This window comes from Paramisgurnus dabryanus, chromosome 17, assembly GCF_030506205.2.
Source record: "Paramisgurnus dabryanus chromosome 17, PD_genome_1.1, whole genome shotgun sequence".
Taxonomy (NCBI): Eukaryota; Metazoa; Chordata; class Actinopteri; order Cypriniformes; family Cobitidae; genus Paramisgurnus; species Paramisgurnus dabryanus.
In genome coordinates, this window is record NC_133353.1 from 13653826 (window position 1) to 13678632 (window position 24807).

The 24807-nt window shown below is 36.7% G+C and overlaps 1 protein-coding gene across 1 annotated transcript; it reads left to right on the forward strand.

Annotated features, from left to right (window-relative positions):
• The first annotated feature begins 2021 nt into the window (after positions 1-2021).
• On the forward strand, positions 2022-15978 carry LOC135737360 (uncharacterized). The gene is made up of 21 exons (XM_065255152.2): positions 2022-2093; positions 2295-2386; positions 2500-2583; positions 2676-2826; positions 3495-3568; positions 4123-4261; positions 4427-4507; positions 4865-4896; positions 5033-5056; positions 5444-5548; positions 6644-6723; positions 6795-6951; positions 7041-7127; positions 8996-9188; positions 10842-11257; positions 11573-11764; positions 11978-12061; positions 12619-12666; positions 12753-12942; positions 13544-13667; positions 15846-15978. The coding sequence occupies exons 1-21, from the start codon at positions 2027-2029 to the stop codon at positions 15976-15978; spliced, it is 2553 nt and encodes an 850-aa protein (XP_065111224.1). The 5' UTR covers positions 2022-2026.
• The last annotated feature ends 8829 nt before the right edge of the window (positions 15979-24807 follow it).

The following is a 24807-nucleotide window of genomic DNA, read 5'->3' on the forward strand; positions in this document are numbered from 1 at the left end:
GGAAGATATTTTGAGAAATGTTTGTAACCAAACCATTTGTGGACCCCATTCACTTCCATAGTGGGGAAAAAGAATACAATGGAACTAAATGGGGTCCACAAACGGTTTGGTTGCAAACATTTCTCAAAATATCTTTATTTGTGTTCATTAGAACAATGACATTTATGCAGGTTTGGAACAACATGATAGCGAGTAAATGATTACAGAATTTTTATTTTTGTGTGAACTATCTCTTTAAGACTGTTTTTGTGTTCCAGTGTCAGGTTTGATGTGCATTACTTCATAGACCACAGCGCCACCAAATGTGTGGTTTAGTTTCTTCATTTTTACACTTTGACTTTCATCATTTGCAATGTTTCAAGGTGCATCTTTAGTTAGTTTGCAATTTTACTGTCTTGTCGATTTTTTAGTGTACATTTTTGACACAAAAGCTTGCATTCGGTTAAAGAACTTAATTTGTTAAATTACAATGAAATGACAAAAGTGACATTTGTGAAAATCAGAGGGTTTTGCATCTGAACTCTTTAAATTTCACCTTTAAACTTTATAATAAAACGTTAAACTGTGTGTTTCAACGTGCTACATTTGAAAATAGATTTCATTTTATTATAATGCCTATACTGCCATCTACAGGTTACAGAGAAATCTGATTTTACCTTTAGATTTCTGTGCCTTTTCATTACAAAATGTAAAATTAACAGTTAATATTGTTTAAATTTCGATAAATTAACCCTTGCAGCCAAAACATTAAAAAAGTGCCTGAAAAACGTAACTCTAAAATTAAACTTATGTGACAAAAATGTGTAAAAAAGGTGCCGGCTAGCCCCAATTTCCTAAAAAATGTCAGATAAAGTGAAACAGTTCAACTGGACTATGCAACACTTAGATACGGAGCCTTAAGGAATCTTTGTCCTTTGACACTGACACAGCTGGCAATGGCAGAAACAAGCTGTGCACCATTTCTCTCACTCCCCCATATTTTTTTGTCTTAGAAGGCTATACAGGTGGCTTCTTTCTGTGACAGTAAAGAGCCACCTGACAATATATTTTTCATTGTTTGTGTATGTGTATCCCCATTTTGCATGTGGACATGAATAGCTTTTATGATGCACATTCATTCTTCAAGACCCTTGTTAAACAACAATAAAGGACAGCCTCTGGAGTAGAAGTGCGGGGGGTCAAAAGGGAACAGCAATAAGTTCACAAGCATTCCTGTGGGATTCTCCGGCAACGCCCTGGTGTAAAAGACTGTGACCAATATTATGTGGTGGTGATTATTTTGGTTATTTTCAAAATAAAATTAACTTAAAGTGCGCAATTGTAATATAAAGGCATTCAAAACGCATAGTGTGCGGCTGATGATTGTCGGTGATTTAAAACGAATTGATGCAGGGGTTGGCTGCATATTTACACTATAGCGTCATCAAGTGGAAGGGTACACGCGCCTCACCAGGGTGTCTCTTGGACCATCAGGACGCAACATCTTTAATTATCAAACGCTCATCCGCTGGACCTGATGCGAGGAACGAACAGCAGGTTATTTCATGGATAAGAAACAGTGCGAATATGATATTTGGACTCCAGAAAAGTGTTTGTTAGAAGTGCGCTATGGGACACCAGGGATGTTTTTGCACGAATAATCCGCTTTGGAGAGAATGTGACTTCTTTATCAGGAAGAAAAAGCTTAAAGCAGTTTAAAAAAGGTATGGTTAAAATATTTATACAAATCGTCAAGCGCGCAGTTTTTTTTACTGTAAACAGATTTGAAAGAACAACTTGGATTTATTTACATCATTTTAAAGTTAATTTACCAAATGAGCTGCATGAACATAAAATATTTTTAAACCCAACACGTTTAACGGACTGTAGTTTAATTAATAAATTTGACTTCTTTTAATTTCTGCCGTATAGTTTTTGGTTCTTATTGTGTCTGGTTGTGCCTGAGTTTATTTCTTTATGTCATTATATATCTTTGCCTGACATTAGAATCGATTGGGCACCCCCTCCCCTCCCAAAAAAGAAGAGGATGTCTGGGACAGATAAAACCTTAAACTCAGAAAAGAGCTTCAGAGTGGTCATCCGTCTGTGTGCCTGTAAGAAAACACACACAGGTTTTACAAGTACTCTTCCCATTTTGTTTTGCAGGTTTAATATTTGATTAGATGGACAAGTCATTTAAATGACTGAACTTTGTAAGAGCTGGCTTATTTCCCTGTTGTAATTTACTCCATTGTTTAGCTCTTTTTTTGTGAGCATTCTGAAACCTTTTAACCCAAATCTTTCAATTCCTGCAGTAAACAGACCAGAACATTCTATCCCGTTAGATGAATCCAGAACCTCCATCAAAGTGAAAAATCTCAACAAAGTAGCTGTTGACACTGGAAAAGTGAGTCTTGGATTGAATGAGATCACCAGTGTTGTTTAATTAGATTTATCATTGTGTGATGTATTAAAATGAAGTGTTTCAGAAATTTTTTAATACATTTTTTTACTTGCCAGAACCACAAGCCTCTTGTTATGGGTTTTGATGCAGTTTTAAATGAGGAGTCATCCCAACGAGATGTTTATGAGTCAACAACAAAGGTTCAAAGAATATTGTCAATGAAAAGTTATTCACACATAAAATGTCAAATTTTGCTGATGATCTTTGTATTTTTCCTCTCTATCCTCTTCAGTCTCTGGTTGAGTATCTAATGCAGGGTTATAACGGCTGTGTAATTGTTTATGGGTCTCCGGGCAGCGGCAAGACTCACACTATGCAGGGCAGCAGCATCTCATCCAAACACAGAGGCATCATTAGTCGTGCTGCTGAAGACATCTTCACCTGTATCAAACCCCTGCATCTGTGATCTAAGATCATGTTATCAATGCTTCAGTAGATCATCAGTGACAGACCCCAGTGTTACATGTATACAATGTTAAAAAAATTATATGTCACGTTTAATCATTTTTTATTCCTTTAAACAAAAACACAACCTTTTTTCAATATTTTACTATTTTCTTACCTCAATTAATTAATACATACCTATCTTTTTTCAATGCATGCACGTGCTGAGCTCCGCTATACAATATAGTTCTCATTTTTTATCCTCTTAAAAAATTGCCACGTTTTATTTTGGGCCACCATACTTACTCATGCAACTACTCATATAACAGTCTTTAGATAGGGAAAACATGTAAGTGTTTGGTGGGTTCTAAATTCATCCCTGTTTGGATCCTAAGGAATCAATGGGGCTAGTCTAAATGCTAACACATTCCTGACGCGCTTTACAAAGATTAAGTGCACGCTTTGAAAAACGATAGGTATTTATTCATTTGTCTAAGTTGAGGTAAGAACATAAAAAATTTTTGAAAAACTGTGGTGTTTTCCTTTAACTTTAATCAAATAACAGAAGAAAATAATGCTTAACTTCTCATTCATGAATTAATAAATCACTTCTCTCTAGACTGTAGAAACTTAAATAATCCTTAAATCCTTAACATTAATATTCCAGCACCTAAAGCATCTCATTGCAAAATCCGAGTGTCATTCTATCACATCTTTAATGAAAAGATTTTTGACCTTTTGGTAAGTAAACTGTGACATCATCATTATAATAAAATAGCAATTTTATGCTTTATTCTCATTATATACAATTCTAGCAGTGCATTCTCAGGATTAGAGCGGCCCAACGATTAGTTGCGACTAATTTCTTGCAGAATAAAAGTTTTTGTTTACATATTAAATGTGTGTGTAATTTGTATAATAATTATGCACACAAATGCATGTATATATTTAACAAATATTTGCATGTGTATAAACATTTGTATATTTACATATGATTTATATCATATATAAATATAAATATTTATTATATCAATATATTTTCCCATAAAATTATATGGGTTTGTATTTATATATACATAATAATTGTTGATGTACTGTGTAAAATAATTATGTAAACAAAAACTTTTATTCTGCAAACGATTAGTCATGACTAATCATTAGGCAGCCGTACTCAGGATGTCCATTTCATAAATGCCATCTTGGAATGGGAAGAACCTTTGAGATGAAGAATCTTTGAAAGAACTACCGGTGTTCAGAGACCCCTGTGTCATTCTCTTCCTCCTCCACCTGTTTAGGATCCAAAGGGAAGTGAAGTTATCTGGATGCGTGACTGTGAGGAGTCGGTCCGTCTGGACGGGCTGACAGAGATGGAAGTAAACTCCGCCCAGGATCTGATGCAGGTGCATTGCGGTGGCTCCGCCCTCAGGCATTCAGGTAAGAGAGGTCAACAACCCTGTTGGAGCACATGTGCAGAGAGGACTGAAGAATTGAATCTAAACCAGATTCTTTTAGTTATGACTCATTTACAAGCTATTGAGCGATTGAGATGTATCACTTTAACTTCCAACCCATAATCTATACCACTCTGACCTGCCACAGGAATCTCAAAGGGTGATTTTCCAAGCAAGTCCCACACAGTATTTAGCATTGTGGTCATTAACACAATGGTCCAATCTCCCGGTAAGAGTTTTTATATTATTCAAGAGTTTAAGTTTGGGTTAAAGTATTTTTTGAATTGGTTTTTGCCATGTTTTTATCATCTTATTTATTGCACTTGGAAATACTCAGACCATTCTTCGGTCAATAACTCCCCAAAGTCCACCCCTACACATTAGTCAGCTCAAGAAACCCTCTGCCTGGGGTCTTAATGTTATTGTAGACTGATATGAGCATACCAGAACGTCCCACGGGCCTCCCAGAACCCCCTGCAGGGGTATGTTGCAAACGCAAAGTGTGTTTTGTAATTATATTCGGTTAAATATAAATCTGAATAAAAACCTCCCTTTGTGTGCATGTTTTGTGTTTTTATGGTTGCAGGGGGAGTTTTAACAGCTAGCAAACTCACTCTGGTAAGGTGATAGCATTGAAGACTCCTTTTAATATAACTTAAATCAGTTATTACAAAACTTTTAAAACACTTGTGACACATTTGTGCAGGAATAAACCATAAATTATAAAACATGCACGATTGTTACTCCTTTTTAGGTGGATCTTGCAAGCTCAGGAAAAGTAAGTTTGTGCATTACTTTGAAATGTATGACATCCTTACAATGCTTAATATATTGGAGACTATTGATATCATATTATTCATAGGGATAGTATTTAAAGGAGGATGAAGTAATAACTATAAAGAAAATGTAATTTGTTAATCTTAACATGAGTCAAAATCTGTATACAGTACATAAGTTGCTTATCTGTATAAGCAGATGGTTACATTTTGTTACAAAATGTACAAAATGTAACCATCTGCTTATACACAATTTACAATAACATATACATTTTTTATCAGTATGTGTGTTTATGATATACACTGTAATTTCAGTGTTGTAATATAAACATTTAAGTGACAAATAAAACCTGTTGTCGATCACACTTTGTTTTTCATACACTCTTCAGTGTCGGAGTTCTGCGGCTCCTGGTGTGAAGAAAATGATCAGCATCACAAATGACAACCCACAAGAAGCTAAGATGCTGAAACGCTCTCTCACCATATTCGGAAATGTATGTTATACTTCAGCCACGTTAGCAAAAAAGTGTTCTTTGTCTTATTATCACTGTTTCTCGGTCAGTTAAAGGACAGGATTTTGTTTTGAGTGTCTCCTGCGGATCTGTGGTGGTTATTTTTTCCTGTCAGTTTAAGAGCTGAAGTTTAATCATATCAACGTGTTGGCTGCATATACGGGAAATTAGAAACAGGAAATGATCTAAATGGTTACATTTCTTTCCATTTAGGGAAGAGGAGATGTCATGTTGCAACCAACACAAACAAATTTCTAAAGAATATTGTACTCATTATTTAGTTGGTTGTATTTTGATAATGTGGGGTCTTTATTCTTTTCTTAACTTTTCCTAAAGGAAAAGGAAAAAATGTTGCCATTGTTTCAACCTCATGTCCTTCCAAACCCGTAAAAAAATGTTATGGAACACAAAAAAGAGAAATCCTTGTAAATTTTCACCTTCTTGGATACAGATGTTCAGAAAATGCAGCCACTAAAGGGTAATGTGAAAATCTAACTTTTTCATGCTTAAGGGCTATAGTTGGGTCCCCAGTGCTTCTAACAACTAGAAAATGTGAAAAAGATCAACCCTGTAACTTAGTTTTGGTAAATCATTCTCTGCAAGCATGTGAAAAACTAGGTAATTAAAATTTGGCTCCCCCTTGTGATGTCAGAAGGGGATAATACCACCCCTTAATCTGCACTGTCCAACCACGACACTGCCATTTAGTGCAGAGATTTGCATTTAAAAGGACACACCTACAAAGTGGCAATTTTAACATGTTATAATAAATTGTCTATATGGTGTTTTGAGCTAAAACTTCAAATACATACTCTGGCGACACCAAATATTTATTTAACATCTTAAAATAGTCTTGTGAAACGTCCCCTTTAAAACCTTATTTGACAGTCTTGGTCATCATTTACTTTCGTTGTATAAAAAAGCATGTTTAACTTTGTTATCAATAGCTCCTTTTGAGTTACACGGAATAAGGAAGTCACACAGATTTTGAAATACAGAATAGTGAGTACATGATTACCAAATATGTTATTTTATGAATATTTTCTTTCATCATTGTTCTTTTGTTTTCCTTTTTAGGTAATTTTTGCTCTCAGCTCTGTGGGATCTCAGCATGTACCATACAGAGAATCTAAACTAACTCGAGCCCTAAGAGATTGGTGAGCAGCGTGATCATTATTCAAATCACTTTTATCACTTCAGAATAATGTTATTTTGTTGTCTGCTTTAGTTTGGGAGGAAACTGCCGGACGTGTTTAGTGGTGACCGTATCTTCTCAGTTGTCTTTGATGTCTGAAGCTCTCAGCTCTCTGCAGTTTGCCTCCCAAGCCATGGCTGTGCCTTCACGACCCATATACACATCTCAGTTACGTTACACACCTGAACAGGTATACACAGACCATACCTCAAAACTACAGATTGGAAAAAAATAAGAGCTCATTTGCATCCTTTAATTATTAATGTAAAAATGTTTTAGATATGTTCTGCTTATCTAAATGGAAAGAAAGAAGGTAATCATATGAGCAGACAGCAGATTTTACCTCCAGTCGGATCTGAACGAAAGGTGAGACACTGACATTTGTACACATAGCATGCAAACATTCACTTTGACATAATATATTGCTTGACTTTAAATTTTGGAAGTGTATGTCAAGTGCCCTTTCACAGCTAAGTAAGTCGTAAAAAATGAAAGGAGCAACTTTTATGGTGCTCATCACTTTTAGTGTTCATTTGAATAGTTGTGCCTATTGTGTCCTGTTACTAAAGCTACAGTTTGTGTGAAGTAACGTCAGCAAGATTGTGTGAGCCGGAGAGGAACAGTATTGCTCTGAATATACTTGCTATGTACATCAGAACTAGGAAAACTACACATTTCATAAAATTCCCGTGGAACATTCCTGTTAAAACAAAATACTAAATAAAAATACTGTGTGAACTACATTATATTATATGTGACCCTGTCTGTGACTCTGTCAAGACTAAAGTTTTACAATCTAGTCATTTAAAATGAAAATTCTGTCATCATTTACTTATCCTCATGTTGTTCTAAACACAAAACAAGATATTTTGATAAATGAGTGTAAACACACAGCAGATAGTGACCATTGACTTCTATAGTAGTAAAAAAATATTTTGAAAGTATTGTGATAAATAATTAAGAAAATATTTTGATAAATGATGGTAAGCAAAGCACACAGTTGACGGTAACCATTAAATTCCATCATATTTTTTTATTGCTACTGTGGAAGTCTATGGTCACTATTTGCTGTGTGTTTACCATCATTTCTCAAAATATATTTTTTTGTGTTCATCAGAAAAAAATTCAGGTTTAGAACAACATGAGGATGAGTAAATGATGACAGAATTTTCATTTTATAGTGAACTATCCCTTTAAGAGCATCAAAATTAGATTTTACTCATTCATTTCACTACGATTTCCATCTTTGATATGACCTAACTCAATCAAGATATCAAGTTTATATTAAAGAAGATTATATTAAAGATCATTATCTAAGATGATTTAATGTAGAAAACAATAAATCATTAAAATATGACTTCCTGTGCATTTACAGGCAGGGTCCCATACTGTAAAACATTTCTGTAGAAATTACAGTATTACTGGCAACTAGCTGCCAGTAACTTACTCTAGATTTAACATATTTACTGGCAACAGTTTGTTCAAAGTTAAATGAACATAAAACATTTTCATTATTTATTTTCTACAGTAAATTACTGGCAACCAGCTGCATAATTACAGCAATTTTTTACAGTGCAACCCAGTCTCATGGAGATGCGTATAAATAGCACGAAGTGTGAAAACGCGTGCAATACATACGCTAAATTCCAATTAGGCGTGCATATGATACACCAGTCCTTCCCGTTCATTTAAAACGGCACATCTTTTTTCGCATTTTATACATTTTATGTATTGGTTTCTCATTTTTCCTTATTTTTTTACCATTGTTGCTTGGGTTTGGGGTTAGAACAACTTTTTATTACATAAAATGACAATGAAACCCCAACTCCAAGCGACCATAGCTTAAAAATAGACAAAAACATGGAACCTATATTTTAAATAACATCCTATAAAGCAAATCTCAAATCTAACCCCAAACCCAAGCGAAAATAGTTTAAAAACAGAAAAAAAAACAATACATAAAAGTGCCGGTTTAAGTGAATGGGAAGGACTGGTGTATTGGAATTTGGCCTATGCATTGCACAAGTTTTCAGACTTCGTGCTATTTATACGCATCTACATGAAACTGAATAGTTTATTGTTATATATTCTGTAACATAATAGATATACTATTTATAAATCTGTAAATGTAAACACACTATATTTTCACATCTATATAATTAGTAAAAAAGTTATTTTTTTAATGTAGTCCTGTTGTATCTTCAGATTTTATACACCCCCTGCTGTATTTTTAGTCACAGACTTGCTTGCTCCCCATCCTCCTGAGTTCATATAGTCCATCTGAACCCAAGCCCAGCTCAAGCCAGTGTGGAGCCGGGCTGGAGCTCAGAACTTTTCTCCCACAGTTAGAGAAACCGTGCCAAACTGAACCAGGTGGATGTTACAGCTGTGGACCTCGACCTGTTGATGAAAGGAACAAAGCTGATGGTAATTAGATAAACTTATTACCTTATCATCTAAATGTAGGAGTCAAATCCTATACAAGATTAGAATTGGGAGTTGGGATGAAGAGTTGGGATGAAGCTAATTCTACACTATTCAAATAAAGGCTCTGAAATAGAAGCATTTTTGGTTCTCCAAGAACTATTTAAGTCCAAGGTTTTTAAAAGAGGATTTTATTCTTATAGTCTGTAGAACACTTCTCTACTAAAAGTATATTTTGTACAACTGAACGGTTCTTTATTGAACCATCAGAGCAAGCATTTTTGGGCTACTCATAGCCAGACTATCGGGTCTATAACATACACTCACCTAAAGGATTTTAGGAACACCATACTAATACTGTATTGCAACCCCTTTCGCCTTCAGAATTGCCTTAATTCTACATGGCATTTATTCAACAAGGTGCTGAAAGCAATCTTTAGAAATGTTGGCCCATATTGATAGGATAGCATCTTGAAGTTGATGGAGATTTGTGGGATGCACATGCAGGGCACGAAGCTCCCGTTCCACCACATCCCAAAGATGCTCTATTGGGTTGAGATCTGGTGACTGTGGGGGCCATTTTAGTACAGTTAACTTATTGTCATGTTCAAGAAACCAATTTGAAATGATTTGAGCTTTGTGACATGGTACATTATCTTGCTGGAAGTAGCCATCAGAGGAGTGGTCATAAAGGGATATACATTGTCAGAAACAATGCTCAGGTAGGCCATGGCATTTAAACGATGCCCTACTGGCACTAAGGGGCCTAAAGTGTGCCAAGAAAACATCCCCCATACCATTACACCACCAGCCTACACATCGGTAACAAGGCATGATGGATCCATGTTCTCATTCTGTTTACTCCAAATTCTGACTCTACCATCTGAATGTTTTAACACAAATCGAGACTCATCAGACCATGCAGGCAACATTTTCCAGTCATCAACTGTCCAATTTTTGTGAGCTTGTGCCAATTGTAGCCTCTTTTTCCTATTTGTTGTGGAGATGAGTGGTACCCGGTGAGGTCTTCTGTTTTTGTAGCACATCCGCCTCAAGGTTGTGCATGTTGTGGCTTCACAGATGCTTTGCTGCATACCTTGGTTGTAACGAGTGGTTATTTCAGTCAAAGTTGCTCTTCTATCAGCTTGAATCACTCGGCCATTTCTCCTCTGACCTCTAGCATCAATAAGGCATTTTCGCCCAGGATACTGGATGTGCCATGCTCAAAATTGCTTAAATCACCTTTCTTTCCAATTCTGACATTCAGTTTGGAGTTCAGGAGATTTTCTTGACCAGGCCCACACCCCTGAATGCATTGAAGCAACTGCCATGTGATTGGTTGATTAGATAATTGCATTCATGAGAAATTGAACAGGTGTTCCTAATAATCCTTTAGGTGAGTGTAGACGGTAAAATGAAGGCTATTGCTTGCTGGGATACAACCCAACAAAGATCATTTTAGAAATCTTTAATTTTAAAAGTGTAGAGAGCATTTGATAGAAAAGAGAAGGAGAGAAATGTTTTAATGTGTTAAAGTCTTAATTTGTCAAATCAATTTTGGCTATTTTGTCATTGAGTAAAATAGCATATGGATGCCTATAAAGCTCCTAGACATGGACTAAATATATTATCTGCCAATTTTGGACTGCTCTGCAGCTAGGCTGCCCCGCTCCATGTCCCGATGCCTGTCTGGGGCAGTACTCCATGACACTGGAGGGAGAGAGAAGCATGGAAAAGGAAAGGAGTTTTCAACTGGATCCCGCCGTTTTGTGGAGAGGCTTTCCACAACATATCTTGAACCTCCCGCAGCATATTCAACATCTGTGGAGTGTCCCAACTGTAGCCGGGAGAGAAAGATCAGAGAGGAATATGATAAAATTATCGTTCAGGCTAAAAGAGACAAAGATGCTCTAAGTCAAAAAGTGTCTGAACTAGAGAACGAGCTAAAGAGGAAAGGAAAAGAGGAACGAGATATTGAAGCAGTCTGGAGAAAGAAAATAAATGGAGACACAGCAAAAGCAGGACCTACCAGCAGGATGTGTGCAGCTCCAGAAACTTCACAGACTGCAGAGGTATCAACACATCAGAGCAACACATTTAATGCTTCTTAAAGGCGGGGTGCACAATCTCTGAAAGCCAATATTGACATTTGAAATCACCACTACCCCAATAAAATCTGGACCTTCTTTTGATAGACCCGCCCCTTTTCCAAAGCGTTTCTCAAAAATCGTGCATCCCACCTTTGATGTGATGGGTCACACATTCATTTGTTTCTGTAAAGGACCATTAGTAACAAATGATGGGTCCCATGATTTGCAACCCATGCATTTTAAGTATGTATAACAACCTAAAATGCAGACTGTAGTTTTGTGTGTCATTTACTATAGGTATGTGTGCAAACAGAAGCAGAAGGCTTGAGAGCAGAGCTGGTTTTGTGTTGTGAAAGAGAGAAGGTGCTGACACCTACGCTATACTCTGAGAGACAAAGACTGACACAGGATGCCCAGGAACTGCACGCCCAACTCAGCAAGGCATGGGAGCAAAACAACCAGCTTGTCTCAGCACTCCACATCCAGCAGGTATATCACACACATTCTAGCAAATGTAATACCTGTAGCTCAGTTAGTAGAGCATGTGCAAAACTTGTGGGTTTGATTACCAAAGAAACATTTTTCACAGCTTAAGTTAGTCGGATAAAAGCGTCTGCTGCATAAATGTAGCTGTGGACATTTTTAGCTGAAATCCAAAATGCTTTAGTTTGCTATTACTGTTGTGCTGTTTTATCATGGTAGGAAAAACTGCAAAGCAGTAGAGAAGAGCTTGAACATTTTCAAGAAAAGACGTCTCTTACCCTTAACCAGCTTGAGAGAGAAAAGGTTTTTACTCACCTACTATTTCTTTACCTGTGGTTTAAAGGTTAATATTGTGTTTATAGAGGAAAGGGGCTCTTAAATAGACCCTTTAACTGTTTGTACACAATGATGACGTGGCAACGTATGTGCACGCATATTGGCAACGGAAGTATGGCAAGAATCAGCAGTGAAGCAACACAGACAGAGAAAGTTTTTTAAAAAAAACAGCAACCAGATCTGTGTACTATAGTGGAGTGGATAGAAGACGTTAGCAGATAGCCAAAGTGGCCAGATACATATATATGTATATACGTATATTATATTAGTGCAACCAAATGCAACAACCAGACGTTTTGATGCTGGGAAACCGTTTTGATAAACCTTCTCGAGTTGCTAACACGTTAGAACCAATGGGGAATAACACCACTTCTGTTTCCGAAATGCGCGCGCAGGTTGTTTGATCACGTGAGCTGTAAAAGGGTCTATACAGAAAGAAAGAAAGAAATCAGGTGGAACAATGTAATTAGATGTTGCCCTCTATTGGTAGATTAGGTGAATTGTAGCTTAATTTTGTTTTACAGGTTGAATTAATGTCACGGTTAGAAGACACCAAAACTTCGTATGAAAAGGTAATGCAATTTAGAATAAGATTTTTTCGTTTTTGTAAACATTAAACTAAGGTATTGGATATTTTGTATGTGTACTGCCTTCACAGGTGTGTCTGGAGAATTCTAGCCTGAGACAGAAACTGAAGTCATTTCTGCTGGAGATTAACTCAACACCCTTCAGTGGGTCCAGCACTGCAGACACAAACACTTCACACATGCATACGGTCACAACGAACACTGAGATGATTGTGGTATCGCATCATGTTTCTCAGCAGTGTCCCACAGGTCCCACACAAGGTGAGTAAGCCAATTTCATTATAAAAGGGCGATATGTGACTCTGGACCACAAAACCTTAATACCCAAGTATGGGATTGTAGCAATAGCCAAAAATACATTGTATGGGTCAAAATAGATTTTTCTTTTTCCAAAACTCATTAGGATATTATGTAATGATCATATTCCATGAAGATATTTTTTATTTTCTACCTTAAATATATCAACACTTTTGGATGCAGTCATGAGGACTTAATTCTTACTATTTTCTCTATATTTTGATTTCTTTTTGCATCCTCAGATTCCAGATTTTTAAATAGTTGTATCTCCGCCAAATCTTGTCTTATCCTAACAAAACAACCAATGAAAAGCTTATCTATTCAGCTTTCTGATGATAAAAGTTGACCCTTATAAGTGGTTTTGTGGTCTGTGACTTCAACCATTAATTTTACTGTGATTATGAGCATGTTATTTCACGTAATTTGATTTTGAGACTTTAGTTTGGTTTTCACATACAGCTCACATATATCATCATAAATTTGGCACTTTTCACTGTCTTGGCTGTAAGTGACCTTTTAACGGTTAAGATGTTGATGTAAAATTTTTTTTGTGTCATGTCATCAGGCAGTGAATGTTGCTTCAATCAGTTTCAACATCCGGAGGTGAAGTTTATCGAAAAATCTGAAATCACAAATGGTAGCGACTGTGAACAGACTCTGTATAAACCCAAAAATGTCTACAAGCAGTTGTAAGCATCTCTCAAGATCAAACTCACACACACTCTGGTTTTCATGTTTTGTGGGGACATTCCATAGACGTAATGCATTTTATATCATACAAACTGTATATTCTATTCCCTTCCCCTAACCCTAACCCCAACCATTACAGAAAACTTTCTGCTACTTCACATTTTCAAGAAACATCGTTCTGTTTGATTTATAAGCTTGTTTCCTCATGGTGACCTCAAAATGTCCCCACAAGGTCACAAAAATACTGGTATTCCTATCTTTATGGGGACAATTGGTCCCCACAACGTGATAATTACCAGGTACACACACACACAACTGAATGAAAGTTTACACTTTACACCCAGCATTGGGTCTAAAAGGGAGCTCAACCTGTTGGGTTGTAATTTATCTCATGCAAAATGTTTTAACCCATTGTTGGGTCAAATATAATCATTTTCCGGGTTATATTTAACCTAGCTGCTGGGCTTGTCCCTTTTTCACCCAATGCTGGGTTGAAACCAAGGGGCAACCTTCTGATCTCTCTGATGAAGCCAATATCCAATTCATCGACTGACCGCTTGAGGCTGGCTCCAAAAGGGAGTAAATTCCCAAAGACCCCCATGTTAAAATGTCCAACTTTACAGTAGAAAATAATGTGTTTACCGCCTGGTAAAAAGTGTTTTAGGTCTATATACAGTAGCTAATTTTGCCCTTCATGACAACTGTAAGAAGGGAGAATTTCTTTCTTCGTAACTCATCAGTTTAAATTCATTAAGCTTAAAGTTCTGCAAAATTAAGGGCGTGGCCACTTGAGTGACAGGTGAACTGCCACTGCTGTCACTAGAGTCTGGCTAGGCAGGTGTGGTTTCACCTGCGTCCCGCCTCTTTATTCAATTTCGGTGACGCACGGCCAAGATGGTGATGCCGGGCACTGCCTATTGGTTTCAAATAAGCTCTTCACAAACTTATAGGTGACGTCACTGACACTACGTTCATATTTTTACAGTCTATGGTTGAAACTAACCAAGCATTTTTAAGAGTGTAGTCTCACTTATTAATTATTTAATAACATGTTTTCTACATTTTAGAATAATAGAAAACTATATAATAACTCATTGGGACTAATAACTAAAACTACTCTAAAGAAAATGTGAGTGGTGCTTGCCTTGGCAAAACTTGGGGCACAAATTGTTACAATAATGCTAGCATGAGTCAAAAGAGCCCATCCTGCCCCCAAGATGTTCTGATGCAGAGATAGGTGTTAGTAAATGGTTGCTAGGATACTCTGTTTTGTTGCTAGGGAGTGAATTAGCATCCAAAAATGATTATACTCCAAGCCTTGAGTTAAACAAGCCCACCCCTGTGTTTCAACGATGTACTGATGAAGAGAGGTAGTAAGTTTTATCTTAAACCAAGAAGAAAACTTCAATTGTAAAATTTAAAGGTGACATAGAATGATTGAACGGAGCATTTATCCTTGTTCTGTGATGTGACATGTAGACAAACATTTTTTTGTTTGGGTCTGTAATGCCTTAGAAGCTTCCTAAAAACCTCTCTCAGAGAGCTCTATTAGGGTGGGGGATTTTAAACAAGTGGTTTTGCACCTATTTGGCTCCCCCTACTGGCTTAACTTGCAATCTCATTACTTATTGGCCGACTTTGCTGCCACTCAAAAAATGTAGCCAATTATTTTAAAGTGGAGGGTCAGTTAGATGCCTGTGATGTCATAAGCATCAGTTTTTCAGATTGGGCTGTTTTCTGGCTGACATTTCTAAAACTGGATTTTCTATGAGACTGAGATGTTTAGCATGTCTAGCAATTTTGTATGTTTTTGAATGTGGGTAGACTACCATTATTCAACAAAGACAAGGTAAAAATGTTTTTTCATTCTCTGTCCCCTTTAATTTTAAATAAAACGTTTTTTGTCTTTCCCCATTGGCAGATTTGTTTCTTGTGTACTCAATTTTAATTATTTTGTTTAGAAAATAAGAATTAATATCTTGGGTCATTTTGGATGTCAAGCCAATGTGTATCGAATTTTTTGACGATTTGATAATTTTCTAAATAGATTTTTTTTTATTTGTACTGTAAAGTATTTGCAGTGTAATGTAGTGTATCTCTCAAAACCATTACAGATTTAAGAAGTTTTCATAATTGTCACTTTATTTGGTGGGTTTGGTTTTATTTTTGTTCTGCAGGAGAAGAGAGCACAGTCTGCTGCTGGACGTGATGTTGGTTCTGTACAGGAGAGAGTGGTTCCTACAGGATGCCATACCATACGTCAGACGTACACTCAGGAAGTGTGGCCTGAAGCCTGAAGATATAGACTAAACTAAAGAGTCTGCTTGTGTATGAGTGAAATATGGGGATGTAAGTGGTAAAATATATAATTGCATTATATTATACAGTTGTAAACCAAGGATTTTTTAAAGAAATAACACATTTGTTATGCACCACATGTTTATAGTAAAAGATGTCTGATGGTTTATGCGTCTTTGGTTACTCTGGTATGACATCTGGTGTGAACAGTGAAATTGTCCATGACACCTTATGTTCAACATCATTTATTTGCACTTGGTTTAATATTTTACATCTCTAATGCATTTAGACATTAAGTGAAACTGAAGTCTCCAATGTTATTTTAAATTCAGCAATTTTGTTACAAAACAGTTAAAAGACATAGAGACTATGAAATAAGGGGTATATTTTCAATTTATTGTATTTTATGATTTTCCCCCAACAGTAATACAATGAAATACTCAAAACCCTTATATCTGTTTCTATTTATACTGTATAGTGTGCTGGTTCTATATAGTGACTAATAATTTATTTGCTTTGCTTTCGAATACTAGGGTTTAATTTATCGCTGACCACCCTTAAACACTGATGTAGTCGTTTTTGCAGGTGTGTGAAAGCTCTTGGCTGTGACAAAAGCTGGCCCTGCGTAGTGGATGAATATAGGACCAATCTCTCTCTCTGTTCCTCTTTCTCTCCATTTCTTCCTCGGCCTGCAGTATACCCTTGGTCTTCCATTTCCAAAAGCTACTGCTGGAAAATTCATTGGCATACTTGATCTCAGCCTCTTCTCCCTCGTGCTGCGTCTCCTCCAGGATGTTAGGGGGCAGTAATGAGCATTTACGAATATGTTGCTCTCTTGTGTGCAAATTGTCTGTCCCGTACATCTGGTAGCTTGGTGAGCTGGTCCTATATAGATATTTCGGCACCGGTTTGGCCTTGAACACCTTCCGTTCTTCTTTGGCTGTCAGGTTGTTTATTTTATCTGCAAGTTTTTTCTCTCTTTTCTTTCTCTCTCTTTCTATAAAGCTAAATGGTTTTTGGGGAATGGGAGGGGCGCGGTGTTGGTTACCTCGTTGGTGGTGACCTTGATCGTTCAGATCGCTTTGATTCTGTTGCCGCTGGTGCTTATTCAGGCGTTTTCCAATGATGTCATAGAGAGGCATGTGAGTGGAGGTGGGGGCCGGCTTAGCTCGAAACCTCTTGCCGCATTCTTTCAGCTCATCCAGCTCTTTCTTCAACCTCTCATTTTCTAGCTCCATCTCGGAGCGAGTTTTCAGATTGCGGCGTTTACGTTCCTCCTCCCGAAGCATCATGTGAAACGGTTTTGGAATGGTTATTTTAGAGTTTTGTCTCAGGCCGTCGGGTGCCTCGCGCGTGCTCTCCTTCACCTGATTGGATGCGTTGTAAGATGAGTTCTGTTGAGAGCGGCATGACTTCCTTAGCTCCTCAAATGAGTTCTGCCGACTCTGGTGAGAAAAAGTGAATGAATTGTAATATATTAAAAATGTATACTACGTTATATATTTTTATTGGAAACGTTGTTTCCATATTTCTCATATTTTTTATAAGAGTTCAGGCCAAGAACTAGGAAATGGCAGTGATGACACAGCAATTGCAATTTTTTAAAAATAAAATAATAAAATAATATAAAAATTAAGTAAAACAATAAATTTACTGAGAGTGTTAAAAGTTTCTCCTATTTGCTTCTTGAGTGACTTATCTATCCTGGCTTTCTTCCCGCCTCCTTAAGACACATTCTTGTGTTCTTCTGATACACATAAGGTCGTACTGACCTTTAAATTCAGATTTGAGATGCAGCTCTTCTGACAGGTTGCTGACACCTTGCTGCCAACCTGCATGAGTTCCAGCTGCTCACTATGGCAAGAAGTCAAAGATCAGTCATCTAAGGATGTCTTATCTTAATTCAATGAAAAAAGACTAAGATGAACCTACAAAAAAACTACTTTAAAAATAAATCATCACCTGTTTAAATTATTTGTATATTTTCAAAAATGCATATATGAAAATTTTTTATAAATACAAATGTTATAAATAAATCAAAATGTCTTTAAAAATGTTTTAGTTCACCTAAAATTATTATTCCGTCATTGTTTACTTACTCTCATGTTGTTCCAAATCTGTATGCTTTTATTTATGGATGGCAATAATGTTTGGTATTTTTGATGCACAAATAAGGATTGCTGTTTTGATCCATTTTTGGCGCTTGATAACTTCCAGTCACCATCCAAATCTTTACATTTTCCAGACAGCAGTATTTTTTATAAAGCAGTGTGAACATCCAGCCCCAAATCTTATTTTCTTTTAGTGCAAAAATAAAAATCATACGGGTTTGAAAAGATTTAGATGAGTGAGTAATGACAGAGTTTCAAATATTAGGTGAACTATCCCTTTAAAGGTGCAGTGTGTAAATTTTAGCGCCATCTAGTGGTGAGGTTGCAAATTGCAACCAACGGCTTAGTCAACTGCTCACCCCTCGCTTTTAAAACACATAGAGAAGCTACGGTAGCCACCACCTGACAAACATATCATCGTTGGTGACAACTTAGTAAAAAAATTTGTCCGTTGAGGGCTTCTGTAGAAAAATGGCGGCACAAAATGACGACTTCCATGTAAGGGTGACCCTCAGTGTATGTAGATAAAAAGGTCTCGTTCTAAGGTAATAAACACATAACGGTTCATTAATGAAAGGTCTTTATACATCCCTGATAATATAGTTGTGTATATTATTTTGCATTTCTTTCAAGAGGTCCTTCTTAAAATTACACACTGCACCTTTAAAGTCTAGTTTGGTATATTTATCCTACTAAGACCCGCGCTTTGGTTTGTCTCCTTTTCCTGATTTCTTCCAGTTACTTTGGGGTTAGGAAGAACCAATAGATATAATAACCAAATATTTTTCATTGAACATGAAGCAGTGTACTTGTCCACGTTTGTGTACAACAGGTTCCAGTTACACAGAATTAAGTATTATGGTGCAAACAACAACAAAAAAATGTCTTAGGAGGATATATATGTTTAGCACAAACCTCTCTGTTTCTTCCTCATGTTCTTTGCTATTACTCAGCTGTCTCTCTTTTCGACTGGAAACAAACTGTCTTTCCTTCAGGCCAGGTGCGAGCTGGTTCAGATACAGTTTTTCCAGTCCAGCTATGTTTCTTATGTGTTCTCTCTTGAGTTCAACGCGTTTGGTGTAGTATTCCTGGTTGGACAAGATTTGTCTCTGCAGATGAGGGCCTGCACATGACTGGCCGCAGTCGGGATCAGAAAGAGTACCAAAGTCACACATACCCTGCGTTGTATTCTCACAGTCAGACTGCTGCTCACACTGCTGAGAGACAGAAACAAATTACTCAGGAAATGAAGTCCAGATAAATTTGAATGAGAAAGTAATTCGGACAAGTTTGAACTAAATGAGATAGTTATATAGTTACAATAATTTGATTGGAAAGATGCATTTAACCTGTGCTGATTATAAGACATTTACTCCACCTTCATGCATTTGGCACATGTTTTTATCCAAGCGACTTTGTAATATATTTTTATCGCACTGTAAAAACTGAAACTTTGATCTACTTAAACAAATTACTTTGATTGGTAACAATGGTAAAAATGTTTTCCCAACTTAAAATTTTCACTTAAAGTTGAAAAAACTTAAAGGACCCCTAACCTAGATGTTTTCAGCAATATAAAAATAGTAATGCAATGCTTGAAAAGTTGAGAAATGTTCAACTTTCGCCATGAGCAACGGCACTGACGAGGCGCCAACGGATCCACAATTCAGTTCGGCAACGCATGACATCACCCATTAAAAGTGAAAGGGAAGTGTTAATGCTTACGCCCTGTGTGAATGTACAGTAAATGGTAACTTCACAGAAAAATATCATTTGCAACGAAATTACATCAGTAAAGCTAAAAAGATGAAACCACTATGACTTCTTAACCAACAACTATTTAGAGGCCCTATCAGTTGAGGTGCAAGGGATTATGGGTATTTCTCAAAACAATCTGAACTTACAATTTTAAAGGAGCATTTCACCCGTAGAAACATTAATCTTTATTGAAAGTGTGTCATATTTGTAGTCGAAATTTAACATACTTTTAGAATTTGGTGCCTATTTGACCGAGAAAAGGGGTGTTTGTAGTCTCACCCCCTCAACAAAGATATTGGACTTCCTTCTTTCAATGATGCAAAATGATGATTTTTACATCATTGAAAGAAGGAAGTGCAACACTGAAATCTGTATTTCTCCTGTCTCAGCGACAACTGAGAAAATGATGCATGACCATTCAAAAACATGACTGGGGTTCTAACTATACAAAGCTTAATGCAAATGGGTGAAGTGTCCCTTTAAGTTTACATTCAGTAAACAGGAAGTTTATGTGTATGGATTTTGTATGTCAAAAGTCACGTGAACTAAGACTTTTGATTTATGGGTCCAAAATGGAAAAATAACAAAATTTGAAATGTGATATTGTTGTATTCCACTGATAAAAAATAATCTCATCAATTGCATTTAGTAAAATGTACATGTAAGAACCAAATACAAAAAACAATCCCATAGTAGGACAACCCTTAAGATGAAAGTGCTATCATACCAAATGCATTTAACTAATCTCGCTGTTTTATTAACAAACTTCAAGATTTTAGTTCTCTTAGCTTGAAATATAAAATTTGCCATACGAATTGTTTTAAAATGTCATTTTAATAATTAAAAAATTTAGAATTTTTTTTAGTGAACCTTTGCGCTGCAAATGCAATGCTCTCCCAATTGAGCTATGGAAACACTGCATTAAGAGCCCTGTAATATTTGACTGTTTGTATCAATGCTCTTGCCTGTGCATTTCAGTTTGTGTTTAATACTTGGGTATCTTTTCAAATTTTTGGAGACTTGTTTTTTGAATAAACATAATTTCCAGCCATATTGTGTCTGAAACATAAACTGACGTTAAACACAAAGTTGATTCATTATATCAAGAGTTTTTTCCATCTTAAAATCACTTAAGGGCACATTATCTTCTTTACACAGCTTTATTATCAAAGGTGAATTTAAAAATTATGCAAATTTGGCACAACGTAGTATAAAGAAGAAGATAATTACCTCGGTGTGGTGAACAATATCAGTCAAAGAGCATGAATAATCCTTCTCCTCCCCAAACAAAGCCTGTAGTTCACTCGGCTGCAGCATCTCAGCACGCAGTATTGGGGTCATGCTAAGATGGTTTATTCGTCTCTGATATACAGCGGCTTTATAATAATATAAGTTCTCGAAATGCAAGTCCCCGACTCCTTTCTTTTAGTGATATTATAGTTGCACTGCCACACCTAAGTCTTTTGATGCTTTGTTAAATCATGATTTCTCACCTCACACATAAATGCTCAAATGTGCCTTTATCCTTGTAAGCAGTGTGGAGCCATGAAGGGTCACAAAGCCTGTTCACCATATGTCCCATATATTCTTTAAACCCTAATTTAAACCTTAAGATGTGATTTAAAGTGAACTGTTCCATTCCAACTCAAATGAGATTTACAGATTAACAACACCATTTGTTACACTGTACAGTCCAGGTTTATCGAAAGGCATTCGGAGAGGTCTTCTTACACAGTTGTCTGATCAACCTGCAAAGAGCTTTCACAGTTGTAATTTCTATGTAACAGCAAAATCTCTTCCTGAATCGAAAAATTAACACTCCTGGTTTGAGTCTCACCGACGTATATAGACCAGGAATTTTAGTTTAACACAGATTTTGCAGTGAACAGTGTCAGTAATGTGCCAGAGACAAATGTATGGCTGAGATGGTTTGGTGGTTAAAGAACTGGGCGTTAGGCAACAACTGAAACCTTGAGTTGGGTATTTCTTAAGGATAACAGTCATAGCCGCTATGTCTTGAAAGCTTTTGTCTTCCTTATTAAGTAAAACTGTGTAACATGTTTGTTTGTGCTTGTGTGTAAGTGTGTTAAGATCTGTGCTAAAGGTTAAAGGTTAATCAGTTTATTGCATTGGAACCTGTATTCAGACTCAGCTTACAGACACTTGACAGTCCAATCTGTTACCACAAATAAAATTAAAGGTGGATAGTATGTCCAGGTTGTCAGAATTTCACCTGCAAAGATTACAAATACAAAAGTTGATTTGATTTGACATTTTTACACAACCCTGCTGAAAAAAGCATAGATTTCCAGCGTCATCATCATACCAGCATCCGCATCCCATGCTCGTAATACCAGCAAGAGCAGCATTTGTTGAGCGTGAAAATTATGCTGGTCTATGCTGGTGGTCACCAGCTAACAAGCACCAAAACACAACATATGGGTCATTCTACAAAAAAGGTGGAAATGCTTGTCCCTTGCTTTTGCAGACCCCTTAATCATTTAATTTGACCCAGTAATCCCATAATGATATTTAATAAATATAGACTTTCCTTAAAATTATGAGAGACTTTATTTATTTAATTGTCTTTTTTCTTTTTTTAAAAACTTTTTATTAAATGTCTGGTCCTGAAAATTGCCCTGTCCCTATGATTAAACATGGAAGTTGAACTGTGTACATATTATTTAAAACCATGTTTTTTGTAAAAACAAATCAAATTTACATTTACCTTTAACCCTGTATGAATTAACTGCAACACTGAAATGGTAAAAATACACTATTAATATGAATAGTATCAAATAAATATTTGTCCCCAAAATTTATGTCATTGCTGTTACCCTACCCAAAGCACTTTTATTTTGAAACAATACATCAGCTCTTTGAAGTTTTTCATGGGTCAAGAGGTCAGTGAAAAAAGTCCACTGTAGGAAGGCAAAAGGTTTGTGAGATGTCTTACCTTATTTGTCTAAAATATCATGATATATCTAAGAATTTTGAGATAAGATTTTTTTGGATGTCATTAGTGTTACTCTTTTTTTTTATATAGCTGGGAGTGTTAAGATCTTTACATAAAAATACATTATACTTAATAAGAATGTGATTGTTACAACTCTGATGAAATGGCAAATGGCTAACGGCAGCCATTTTTTAAAAAATATTAGTTTTTTTCTGCAAATTGTCATTGTTGTTACCATCATTGGTGTTACCGTCATAAGTGTTAATTCTCTAATGAGTACCGGTACTTCCTAATAACTATTCCTTTAACTGACCAACATAAAAGCATAAAAACAAAACAAGATGGAAAATTTTATGAAAGTTTATAAGTTTTATCATATTCATTATCTATTATTATATTCTAATTTTGTCATTGGTGTTACATTGTGTCATTGGTGTTAAACCAAGTTTGGTGTTATGAATGTATTTTCTTGTACTTTCTAGTAATATTTTGTTGTTGATATGGGATGTAAGACATTGTTGATATTTCAGTCTTTGCATCAAAGCCTTTTTGGTTGAATATTTGTGCTTTTGTTGGTTTTAAAGAAAAAAAGTCAAACTGAGAATCAAATAATTTCATACAATGCTGGGTAAAGATGAAGGGCTCTATCTTACACCCAGCGCAATGCAGCGCAATGCGCGACGCAAGTGTCTTTCGCTAGTTTCCACCCTAATTTTCACGTTTAGCGCCGCGTTGTTTAAATAGCAAATGCATTTGCGCCCCCTTTTGCGCCCATGGGCGTTCTGGTCTGAAAACGAGGTGTGTTCAGGCGCATTGTTGGCGCGTTGCTATTTTGAGGCAACTAAAATAGACTACGCCATTGACCAACAAAAACCTGGTCTAAAGTCTAAAGTCAATGGCGCAATGTGTTTTATGTTATTTAAAGAGCGCATTAGTAAAATGCGCCTATACACGGGAGGACAACGCGGGTTTGCTTATCACAAGGTAGGCCCTACATGAATGCGCAGTAGTGTTGCTTTCGTCAACGAAAAGTATGACGAAATATCCTCGTCAACGAACCTTTATCACGTGACGAAAACGAGACGAGACTCAACGTAAATGCTGGTTATGTGACGAAAACTATAATAAAATGTATAATACATTATTGTTGACGAATAAAAACGAGACTAAAAGTGGTTTACTTAATAAAAACTAAGCTAAAATGTGTCTTCATTTTCGTTGACCAAAACGAGACGAGACGAAATGTTATAACGTTATTTCGTCTAGCCATCTCCTGGCACCCCGCCACCTGACTGCAAATTATCATGTGTGTTCAATGGCGCTCTGCAAATCGATCCGCAAAAATACGTAAACGTACCGCGAGAGCGATTAGAAAGCATGCAAAGCAGTCTGTTCTCGCGATGCTTTGATATCATACGCAATCCGTTTGCGCAGTAACACGCGACACGTCACCTTTGATGGCCAGCTGCGCCCGCGAATACACCGCCGCATCAAGTCTTCAAATGGAAATGAAAAGTCCAAAATGAAACCCTTGCATCGTTTTCAGGTGAGTTCACAAGCCTGTTAATATGTATAGCGTTGACTGCTGGCACCGCGAACTCATCTGTTTGATATAAATAATATAACAATGTACCAGTTTGCATCTTCAATCGTTTAAATGACATGTGCTGCGTTGTGTTTTGAACAGGGGCGGATCTACCGGGGTGGCACGGGGTGGCAGTTGCCACCCTAAATAAAAGCATTGCCACCCCATATGCCACCCCAGCGCGGGTATCCTAATATATATAATTTATACCCGAGTAGGCTCTTTTAACCAGAAAGGCAATGTAGTTTTTCTCTGCGTGTGTTTGGGGGTGGGAGACACATATCTGACGATGATTGGTGTGTGTGTCTTAGACGGGGTGGGACAACCACGTAGCTGATGGTGATTGGCTTAATTTCCATCGTTAGCCAACCAGAGGCAGCAGAGTTCATACACAAGCATGCAGTCAGTCCGAGCAGAAAGTCTTTTACAGT

What these genes read in the sequence shown, in the direction of transcription:
- LOC135737360 (XM_065255152.2), top strand. Translation starts at nt 2,027, where the DNA reads ATGTCTGGGACAGATAAAACCTTAAACTCAGAAAAGAGCTTCAGAGTG. An exon ending in AAAAGATTTTTGACCTTTTG is followed by an intron (nt 3,569 to 4,122) that starts GTAAGTAAACTG and finishes CCACCTGTTTAG; the next exon opens with GATCCAAAGGGAAGTGAAGT. An exon ending in CACAATGGTCCAATCTCCCG is followed by an intron (nt 4,508 to 4,864) that starts GTAAGAGTTTTT and finishes TTATGGTTGCAG; the next exon opens with GGGGAGTTTTAACAGCTAGC.